This window comes from Epinephelus lanceolatus, chromosome 9 (genome assembly GCF_041903045.1).
Source record: "Epinephelus lanceolatus isolate andai-2023 chromosome 9, ASM4190304v1, whole genome shotgun sequence".
In the NCBI taxonomy this organism is placed as follows: domain Eukaryota; kingdom Metazoa; phylum Chordata; class Actinopteri; order Perciformes; family Serranidae; genus Epinephelus; species Epinephelus lanceolatus.
In genome coordinates this window covers 30,469,325-30,481,304 of record NC_135742.1, presented here as the reverse complement: position 1 = coordinate 30,481,304, position 11,980 = coordinate 30,469,325, and the positions used below count along the sequence as shown (strand labels likewise).

The 11,980-nt window shown below is 40.0% G+C and overlaps 1 protein-coding gene across 1 annotated transcript; it reads left to right on the top strand.

Moving 5' to 3' along the window:
- Window positions 1-2,894: 2,894 nt before the first annotated feature.
- Window positions 2,895-10,889, top strand: arid5a (AT-rich interactive domain 5A). Its single transcript, XM_033619152.2, has 7 exons — window positions 2,895-3,028; window positions 4,258-4,328; window positions 6,609-6,777; window positions 6,882-6,934; window positions 9,072-9,169; window positions 9,255-9,420; window positions 9,515-10,889. Exons 1-7 carry the CDS (start codon window positions 3,025-3,027, stop codon window positions 10,745-10,747), a joined length of 1,794 nt encoding a protein of 597 aa, XP_033475043.1. The 5' UTR covers window positions 2,895-3,024; the 3' UTR covers window positions 10,748-10,889.
- Window positions 10,890-11,980: the final 1,091 nt, after the last annotated feature.

The window sequence follows — 11,980 nt, the reverse complement described above, 5'->3', positions numbered from 1 at the left end:
CCCTCTCGAGATTTGGACAGTTTGTCGATATCTGGTTATTTTGACATTTACATGTTAATCATTTTGAAATGTCAGACTCTATCCGCAACAGATGGGGGAATAGGGCATCCCCCTTTTAAATAGATCAAAAACATGGGGAGGAAATGTGGATTGTGTTGAGTGCAGCTTCAAGTGTTTTTATCACGACATCTGTGTCATCTCACTGAGTGTGGGACTGAAAAAGGAAAATGGAGGGAAAATACAGTAAGTTTTAAATGTGACCTGGTGAGAAAATAAGAGAAAGGGTTAAAAATGCTAAAGCAACTGTCTTATTTAATCAAATGTGAAATCCACAAGAGAGTAACTTGACCTTAATGCTTTCCATATGGCCATAACGGACATTAAATCTTGAGACAACTCCCTCTGACTCATAACTGTAAGAGGAGAGAAATAGGTGGCCATTTTATCACCACTCATCTCTAGTGGAAAAAGCTCCTTCTGCAGTGTCCTGGCCTTTTATTTTTAGCCAATATCTTCCAGGCCGTGGCCAGTAGGAACCATTTTAAAGAAGTGGTGCTTCACCTCTTCCTTAAAATGTAACGTCTTCAACCCCTGCAGCTACCAGGCAGTCTCAAACTTTCATTTACCTACATGTGAGCTTTTAGAGTCAGCCTATGTGTCTGCTCAGCTATTAGCTGTCATGAGTCAAAACTACATGCTTGTTGTCAGCAGCAAATATGTTCTATTTTGGCGCTTTAGGTCAGCACAGCAGCAGTTTGATTTACAAGTTGAGGGGAAAAAAGCATCAGGACACACTGCATTAAAAATGAAAGAGTAACCAGTGATGTAACCTCTCACCTTGTTACATCAGTGTCGGGAGGGTTACTTTTTAAATTTAATATGTTACAGATAACTAGTCAAACTGGACTTCACCAAAGGAATGTAACTTATTATATTTGATCACTTTTTCAACAATAATTTGAGACAGGGCAGTAAAACTGAAAAATGACTAGAAAAGCAAAAAATGCAAAGCAACAGAATGATTCTTATATTCCACATAAAAAAATACCCTTGGACTCCATGGGTGTATTAGGGTGGGCTCGGGGACACTGTGACATCACTGTTGGGTGTAATATGAGGTGCAAACATACATTTTTAACCACACCTATCCTTGCATAGTTACATCAGTGTCAAATAAAACTACTTTTATTACCATAACTGAAACTTATATTCCCATAATAATACTCTCATACTCCATTTTAAACTAACTTAAATGTGTTGCCTATTATTTTAAAGGGACAGTTCACCCCAACATAGAAAATAGATATTTTTCCTTTTACCTGTAGTGCTATTTATCAGTCTAAATTATTTTAATGTGAGTTGCTGATTGTTGTAATTATCAACCATACAGATGTCTGCCTTCTGTTGAATATACTGGAACAAGATGGCATCCAGCTTGTGGTGCATAAAGCATAAAAAAAATACATTTGAAAAACTCAACAGCAATGTCTCTTTCCAGAAATCATGACCCAGTTACTGAAGATAATTCAAAGAAGTTGTTGTGGTTTTGTGGAGGAACTACTTTATTTCTACTGAACTACACCCGCCACCCATATCACCACATAGAAGGAGGCATGCGTCTACTGATGGATGAGAAGCTTGCAACAGTGTGGCATGTAAATATTAATGGCTTCCTCCTTGGCTGAGCTGTAAACTTAGTTAGCTCAGTGGTGCTAGGCGAGCTAGCAGTAGATGCACGCTTCCTTCAGTGTGGTGATAAGGTTGGCAGGTGTAGTTCGGTAAAAGGAAAATAGTTCCTTCATGAACCTGCTCACAACAAGGTCTGTGGATTATCTTAAGTAATATCTCCATGGCTACTGTCTCCAACAATCGGCAACTTGCACCAACGCAATTAAGACTGATAAAAAGCACTACAGGTAACTGGGAAAATATTTGATTTAGGGTGTACTTTCCCTTTAATGTACTAGATAAACTCATAAGTTAAGTAAGACGTTCTCATAATGCTTACTCATTGTGGTATTCAGTACTTTGTGTTGTATTTCTTAGAAGATATTTTGTGATAAAAAGAAATATGTCCTCCTCTACACACATTAACACACACTATCACATCTGTGCTGAAATGCAATATAACAATTTCCTCCTTGAACTAGCAACACACAGTTTCGGGAACCAGTAGCGTGAGTTCCCTTTTTCTTTTCTCAACATTGTATCTCTTGGTTCTGAATCACCACATCTGATCGTTGGGTAATAGACAGTTTATTACTCATTAATCGGGCAGCTCTAAGAAATATTTGACGCTTACACAAGCATCTGATGTACATTAACAGTAAGTGGTGCAGCCCTAGTTCCTGTATTTAAGAATAAATTCCTAAAATACTGAAATGTAGCTAAATGTTCCTAAAATGTAGACATCTGGGAAATGTTGTTCCAGCTTTAAGTCTTTATTTGGGCATCACTTGAATGTTTCTTTCACTTCCCCAAATTCAGCTATTTTGGTGCATTTGTCCAGTCTGAACATTGGAGGTGACCAGGCTTAAATCATGAAACTTAGCTGAGTTACTGTTAGATAGAAACTGGATGGAAGAAATGAAACATTTGTTCTCATGTGCACATTAAAATAAGAAATGACATTACAGTTCCATGTGTTGCTAAGAAAATTCTGAAAATAAGACACAAACATGTTAATTTATGTGTAAATAAGTAATAACACCTATCACAGCATCACAGTTTGTTGAAACTGGCAACACAGAACCAAAAAAAAATGGAACCCAGTGGTTGTTATTTGTCTAAAAATCAGGTGATGAAACAGAGAACAGACATTGTGAGACTGGAATAACACGCACACACACACACACACACACAAAACTCAGTTTCCCAGACTCATTTGCTCTGGTGCCAGCAGTCAACCAATGAAACTGTGGTGTGGAGACACCTTCCTGTTTCGTTGTGTGAAGTTGAAGAGGACGCTGCGTGAATTACTGTCACAAAACAGTGTTGAGCCAGACTACAAGACAACTTCTGGAAATGGGTGAGAATGACCTTTATGTTTATTGAAGCTTGATACTGATCATGTGTGCTATTTTGTGTATGTACTACAACAGGTTGAATACTGTAGTTTTAGTTGTTGATCTTGATAAATATTAAAACTTAATATATACTGCACAGAACACTCTAAAGTACCTTGTTTATACAATGTATGAGAAACTGCTTTTGCCAATATAATTGAATGTACATTTCATTAACTTGTGACTGAACTATAAAAAAACAATTTTGATTGAAAATTTTATTATTAATCTCAGTCTTAAATAAGTCCTTAAATTAATCTATCAGAATGTTCTGGCTGAGATCAATATCTACTGAAACAGCCCAGCTAAGAATTTGTCAATACACCAAGAAACAAACTGATAAAAAGCACCAGCACATGTTCGAAAGTGCCTGAGATATAATACAGTGTATCAGAGATATTTCTTCAACAAGTGAAATGGAGAAGTTAAAGGCTACTGAAAGCAGAATTAAAGGTTCAAGCCACAGCACAGGAAAGAAGTGATCTCAAAAGAGAAGCATATTGGTTTTGCACACAAGTGATATCACTGTGGGTGGAGGGTGTACGGGCTTTGTGAAGAAAAAGAAAATTCATTCTCAGAATCACGTTACATTCCCAGGTCTTGTGTTTTATAATACTGGTGTTTGTCGACGTCTTAAAGTGCAGTAAGTCTGAGACATGAGAATAAAATGTACAGTATTTCTCAGTGTCTCATATTCCACTACAAATACTAATATTATATGCTATTTCTTAACAGTATTCACCTGTCCCCATGCTTAGGGAATAATACTGTATGCTTACATACAACACATTGCTTGAGACTGTAGGTCATGTGTTACAATATCATACAGTGCAACATACAAGCGGTTATGTTCATGAGCAGGAAGTGGTTTTGCAACCTGTGGTTTTATATCACACTCAGTTGACAATATGTTTTACAGATCTCTTTTTTTTACCTATTGATCACCTGACTGTTGCGCAAGTTACAAAAATTACTACACTCCCTTCAGTGAAGATGTTCTGCTTTATTACTTTTAATGAAATGTTTGAACCTGTTTTGCATGTCTGATTATAGTGTTTAGGTGACGGGGGATGTTTGCCAATAATTCCTGTAATGAAAAACTGCTTGCTTCCTCTATTGTGGTTCTTTGAATTTAAATTCACACCCTCCTCTTTTGGGGTACATTGCTGAATGTTTTGTCCCCACTGTGAAGCTCAAGAGGACCAGAGCGAGACGTCACAACAAAAAGCAGCCAGTGACGAAGAGAAGGGGACAGAAAACCAGGTACTAACCTCAGTCACTGCTGATAAAATGTCAGTTGGCCTTCTGGCAGCAGCCGGGGCAATTTCCCTCAGTTACAGTTAATCAGTGACTACAGACATGACTACTCAGGCCGAGCTATACGTTGTGTTTTCATTTCCCTTTTTTAGTGAATTTGAGATAGTGGTGAAATTTTCAAGCGCTGATTGTGTGCGTACAGTTGTTTCATGTGATTGCGAAATGAGTAACAAGGAATAAGTGATTCTGCTTCACATCTTGAGAGGGTCACGAAAGGCATGCACATTTCACCCTCATGAGACATGCCACAATATTTTCATTGCGCATACAGAAACTGCAAGAGGCCCTCAGAAGCCACTATTCTGGTAACTGAACTGAGAGATACAATATGAGAAGCGCAAATTAGCTCATCAAATTTCCAGGGCTGATGTTAGTTGAAAGCCTGGTGGTTTCTGTGGTGACCTCTGGCCTGCCGATAGCATCAATCCAGCATGCCACTGACAATCATTGCGAGAATCACATATCGACACATTGACATCAACATCACCCACACAGTTTTCCAAAAAAAAAAAAAAATCTCATCTAGTGGAAATCTACTGAATGTTTCACAGTGATATTCACACTCCGGTGTGTGTATAGACGGAGCTCTGCAGAGAAGGGGCTACAGTGTGTGGCTTTGAGTGCAGACGTTTCCTGTTGGCAACCATTGATGCATGAACCTGAAAGTTTTGTGAATCAGATCCGAAAACAGTGACTGAAAGTGACTGAACACTGGTGAATTTTATGCAAGACACAAAGTAAAATTGTGTAATTTTAAGCACCTACTTCTTGTGATTTTAGATGCAAGTGCAAATATCAGTTTGTTGCACTGTTTATTAGCCAATCACACTTCTGCAAATACAGACACTTCAAAGTAGTGTGTGGAATATGACTTCTAGACATCCCTTTTTTCAATACAAACATAATATCTGCAGTAGGAAAAGCAGGTGAGACAGAAAAACAGTGGAAAGTCAGAGCTGTTAGCTGGGAACAGCAGTGTGGAGCCACTGAACTGTGACTCAGTTGGGGCTATCTTGGTTAGAGGCCTGCACCTTCACTATTACTCACTCTACAGGCCTACTTCTCGGAACCAGGAACCGCATAGAGGAACTTTATTCAATATGAAACCACGTCGAGCTGTTTTGTTTTACAATGACTGCTACAAGAAATACATCAGTTTCTCCGTGTGCTGATTCAAAGTAAAATATTGACACTGACCACTGTGGTCTCCTTTGACGTCCGATCTATTGAAATTGATCGACACTACAGGTGACACAAGGTTTCACATTTAAATATCCGGTGTTAAATACCGTAATCTACGATTTCACTGCAATAACAGAAGTGAGTATCATCAGCATCTGTGCTGTTTGAGTCGGTGGGAATAATATTGTTGCGGTCACTAAACTGACAACTGCCACTTGTTCATACCACGTACTGAAAATTGCCCACATAAAAAACCCCAATAAGGTTCAGTATTTTAAAAGGGATAACTTAAAAGCACAAATGTTCAAGCCACACACCGCAAGAATATCATCATGATAAAAATACAATGTATCCGCTTCATCAACGGTTCCTCCTCTTTATTCGTCGATGTTTGACACTTCTTGAAACCTTTCTAACTGATAATTTTGATTCTGCATGCCTTCACTGTTTCATTTCTCTTTTCTTGCAAACCACAAATAGTGACATTGTCAATTTCTTACACTGCAGTTCTGGGTAGTCTGAGTTGTAACACTTACTACATCTAACTTCTTGGTATCTTGAAATCATTTTCCAAGGTACTGACTCTAGTTCTGCAGAAATACAGCAGACATGCAACCACTTATTTCTTGGATACAAAGCAGCATCTTTATTCAGAGTATCATCAGTCACCTCTGTATCGTTTTCAACATTTAAATATATAAAGTCAATCTTTTGGCTTATGTTTGTTTTTCAAAGTGACATTTGTGATACCAGCGACAGACAACTCTCGACCAAAAACCCCACAAGTCTGCTGCTTTCTCTCCAGACAGGATGTGTAGCGGTTATCTATTGAAAGTAGCGGTAAAACCCTACTCTCTGATTTTGATGTTTCATTTCAACATTTGCATCCCATGAGATGACTCTATGCGTCTTCTTTCCCATCTGTGATAATACCCTCAACCGTCGGTAAAGCAGGTTTCTATATCAGTGCAGTGGACTGTGTTGCATTTACGGGAGCTGCTTGACTTTTACTGCAAAACGTTTGACATGTTTACTCCACGCCAGGGTTCTCCCGCTGTTATCGAGATTCATGACTCAATGACTGAATGTGAGGAAGAAGCGAGGCCTAATCTGGTGCAGATGGAGGAGAAGGCATTTGTGTCAAGTCTGCACTCTTTCATGAAGGACAGAGGAACACCCATAGAGAGGATCCCACATCTGGGCTTCAAACAGAGTGAGTTGATGTTTGTTAGCGTTGTGTTTGCTGTTGACTGGATGCATTATTCACTTGGAATTTGAATGAAAATAATTAGATTCTTATGTGTGGATTTTTCCCAGTTAATCTTTGGAGGATCTACAAAGCTGTTGAGAAGCTTGGAGGCTATGATTCAGTAAGTACAAGTTTTTTATTCGACTATAGTCTTTTAACAGGTGTGTTTAAAGGTTTCGAAGTGGAAATTGAACTATAGGTCAGGGGCTGTAACATGGTGGTTTCTATCACACTTGAGGACGTTTGGCTTTCAAGCTGTCATTGCTCTGTTGTCTTTGATGTTGACGCTGTGAGAAGAGTTTCTGACAGTGTTGCAATGGTATGAGAACGGGGCTGGGGCTCTAAACAAAGCTGACCCTCGCCACCACCACTGCCAATGTACCGCAAGGTGTTAACACGACACAAGCCGCCTACATATTTATACATATAGAGATGAGAGTGGGTGTGAAAACCAACAGATCATTTAGGTGGTAGCCAGCCACCTCCCTTCCCCACACAGTGTTTTAAAACTAGACTTGAATGATGTGGTCAAAGCACAGCACGTAACTGCGAACGGAAGGAAAGCTATCACAGGACAAATTAATTTGAAGTTAAATTTAAATTATGCAAAGTTTTTGCATTTTCTATCAGAATTTTGCCTTTCAAGGCCAAAGGAGAGAGGGGGCCTGGGCCACAACATCCCTTGTGCACAACATAGATTAAAGACATTTTAATAAGAACATTAAGAGTAATAAATTGCAATAAGTTGAGCCATACATACAAAATCAAAACAGTGAGGCATCACAAAGCTGAGCAAAATCACTTCTGTTTTAAGGAGTGAGACCAACTTGTTTCATTATTACAGTATTGACAGAATTTCAAGAACTGCACACTTTAAGTCCCGCTTTTTTCTCCCCCTTTATTGGATTGAACAAAGCTTGGTGTGTATGTTCAGGACTTAGTGTCTGATACCTCCACTGAGTTTAATCAGGATCACTCAAAGACAACTTAAGTTATAGTCAATTTCCTGCTAAGCCCCGTCCATAGCGAGGCTTTTCTATTGACTGTGGCCGTGTTTTTAAACCAGTTTTGCCCATTTTTGATAAATGTGTATTTCTGTCTAGCAAGGCTGTATACAAACAGTAGTGTTCATACAATAAAAATCCCAAAAAGTCAATTCATATTATTGCTTTTCACACTATGCAAATTATCAAAAAATTTAGCCGGATATGTGCACCAGATTTCAACTCAATCAGACTAGTACTAGTACTAGTGTGAGGGATGCAGCCTTTCAAATCAGATTTCAGATTTCAGATCAAATTTCATGTGAAGCGTTACATCATTTCCAGTTATGGTGCCAAGTTTCATGTCTGTATCTCGTTCCAGCTCACAGCAAATTGAGCAAAGGCATAACATAGCCTATAATGCTAAATAGACCACGCCCATATGTACCAATCAATATGACTCTTTAGATCTTGGTTGATACTAACTAAAGTGTCTGTCGGTGGCCAAATATTTATTGGAAAGCATTTGCACATCATTTCCAGTTATTGGTCCAAGTTCCATACTTCTAGCTAATTCTAGCTCATGCTCACAGGAATTTGAGTCACAGCATAAGATGACAAATAATAACAAACCAACGCGTAGCTGTTACGTTGCCCACTGGTTTGTGGACTCCCTTCGGTGTGGCATTAGCTATCTTGGGTGTTTTTAAACCAGAAGTGACCATATTTGGGTGAGAGGCCAAATTATGCGTAACATTTAGCCTTAATGAAATGTAAACAGGTGAGTTGTATAAAAGTTCACCACCCCTGTGCAGTTGCCATGAAGGGAGAAGGAAGGTATAGAGACAGAGACAGTTTTTGTACCAGGCTGTAAACATGTTTATTTCTGCTGTGAAGTTGCCCTTTTCAGCATGGGGGTCTATGGGGAATGACTGGCTTCTTGAGCCTGCCTCAAGTGGCCATTAAGAGAACAGTTTTGAGCACTTCCATGTTGGCTTCATTTTTCAGGCTCTGAGGTGCTGCTTTGCTTGAACCCTAATAAAACAGCACAAAAAACATTATAAAATTTCATACATCATCTTTTGCACCCCCTGGTGGCAGTGACAAGCTAAGCAGCCCTTTAGCTTGGAGAATAGACGACCACCGGTGTCATGAGCCATTGATTCTCCCAAAATCTGTCAGTTACTTCTCACACGTTTAAATGTCCGCTTACTGTAACCATTTCAGACATGTGTTGTTACATATGCACATTTTTCACACTGTGTTATCCTACAGGTGACAGCTCGGCGTCTTTGGAAGAAAGTGTACGATGAGCTGGGAGGAAGTCCAGGTAGCACCAGTGCTGCTACTTGTACTCGCAGACACTATGAAAAGTGAGGATGTTCCTTTTTTCCGACAAACCTGTTAATTAATTAAAACTAAAGCGACTGATTCCTAATCCGAGATATGTTTCTTTAGGCTGGTGCTGCCCTTTGAAAGACATGTAAAAGGAGAGGAGGACAGACCTCTGCCTCCAAGCAAACCGAGGAAGCCATATAAGAGAAGTTTGGATGGTAAGGTCACCAAGGCTGAGAGGAAGAGGAAAAGGACTCAGTCAGATAGAGAGATGGATTCAGAAATGGAGGTAAGATACTAAATCTGTCGAAATGTCTCAAAAAGAAAGAACTCTGTACAATTATATGAAGTGTCCTAAGATATCCCCTGTTTTTTTTCTATAGATACTCACCCAGAGAAGTCCAGAGGCTGCCCGCCAAAGTGAAGCAGTGATGCATGCTCACCCTGCTCTCTGGGCCGCCACCTCTGAGAGACACCACCAAGACTGTTCTCAGCCAAACAGACCCCCCGCCAGTCTTTGCACTTCTGTCTATGCCCACCTTGTTCAGGTCCCCACTTCCAGCCCCTGGACTGCTCATATCCCATCTGCTACTGGGGAGGTCATCTCTCCTCTGGAGAAGAAAAAGCGCATGGCTCAGGCAAGCCTTAACTTGCCCTTGAGTCCCCAGGGCGAGGATAAAGAAAGGCCCTCTGTCATTCACTGCTCCCAGTCTCCAGCCCGGGCTTCGTCCAGTCGGAACTGCAACTCCTCTGACAGCTCCCCACTTCCTTTATCCCCTTCCTCTTCACGCGGCCCCTCCCCTGTCTCTGTTTCATCAGAGGACAATCCAGAAGAGAATGAAGGTAAACCTGCATCAGGCTCTGAGCTATCCAAAAACTGTCCCAGCTCTGTGAAAAATGCATCTGGCTGTAGTGAGGAAAGCAAGTCTGTGAGCTGCAGTCAGATATCCAAAGACCCTGCAGGACAAAGTAAAGACATTAGCACCCAATCTGCAGACTCGATCAAAGTCCAGACTAAAGACTCTACCTGGAAGCCAATCCACAAAGGCAGTAGCAAATATTCCGTCCATCCTTTTTACTCATCTGTGAGATCTGACTGGGCTCCAACATCTACCTCTAGCTTCACCAAAGTTATTCCAAAATCTGGGCAGCTACCACGGCCCGCTCCTATTCGGCTGGGTTATAAAATCCAGCCGGGCAGATTGATGCAGCAGGACGATTCTCTGACCTATCCGAAGAAGCTCAATAACATGGCTCCGTGGCTTTATCAGACAGAGAAGAGAGACAAATCCAGGACAATGCTACAAAAAGTTCCCCCCACTCAGCAGAGTCTGTCCCATTCCACCACCAGCCTGCCGGCATCATGCGTACTGTCGAGCTACGACAAATCAGGAAGAGACTCTCGGCACCAGCCTCTATTACACCCTACATATCTCCCCAACAGAATGAGACTACCTCAATCTCCGCTAATGTACCGACATGTCCCAATGAGTCCAGCTCACTCTGCTCTCATCGGGTCTGCTGTTTACCCATATCCCTACTCCATCCCTCTGTTAAATCCCAACACTGGATATACCCTTCCTGCCATGCATCCCATTTACCCCCACAAGCTGTGATTCTTTGTATTTCAACTTCAGACTCCAGTAATAATAATAATAAAGTACATCTTTATGCTGTGGAAGGCAGTCATTGAGCACTTTTCTGTTGCTCACTGTCAAGACTTACTTGTGTTTAAAACATGATATAGGTATGTTCTGTGGCTTTACACACAGCCATCCTCTCGTGGAAAACTAGATACTGCTAGTAGCTGTGTGACTGTGTTGACCTTCTGTGGCCAAAACCAAACTACTCTGAAAGGAAATGAAGTCACTGCAGCGATGGCTAGAGATACAGTATTTGTAGATGCATCGAAATGGTGCATTACTTTTGAACTCAAAGCACAACCGTGCAAACTGTACTCATTTAATGTATGTACTATTTTTATGGCTGTATTTTGATTAAATACGAAACAATAAGCCACAGCGCTACACTGATGAGAAATGTTTGTGATTATGACAAATTCACATTAGACAACTTAAATACAATATAAAATCAAATTCTGTTAAAACTACAGTTCTTGCACATTGGTGCTCACTTGCACAATTTCATAACTGTAGATTTCAGGGGAGACACAGGGACCAAATAAACCAATAAAGACATTTGCCCTAAATTGTTTGATGCTTAATGTGTTCTGAGGGATGACCCCCCAACTTCCCCTGTTTCATATGTGAGCCCTACCCCCTCAAAAAAGAAATCTATGCTCTTGCACAATTTAAATACTTTGTGTTAAAAGCAAAGAACCATCTCACCGTACTGTATTGTGGAGTCTGCTGAACTCAATGATGTTGTATAAATACTGTATGTACCATGTATCAGTGTTAATTATTTTATGCAGATCTTATGTCATTGAAATGTATTTAAGCCAGTAAATGATCATGAATAAATAAGAAAAATAACTAGATAAATATCAGAAATCTGAGCCTTTTTTAAAAATGTTGCTGTTTCACCATGCCGTAAAAACAAAAATAAAAATATTTTTGCAATGAGAGCAGTATTTTTGACGAGTTTTATTTCTTTTAGTTGTTTGAGGGCTCCCATGTAAATGACTAGGTCATCAGTGAATAAGAGAATAAAGGACATTTATTAGTCATAATATGATGAAAAATAGGCAGCACTAGCTGGTATTTACAGGTTTGTCATTGTGCATGGCTGTTCAAGCACAATTTAGCAAAATTAAAATGGCTTTTTTTAATCAATTGCCCCCCATAAATATGCAAAATGCATTGTCCCACAGCAGTCCCTCTTCCTAA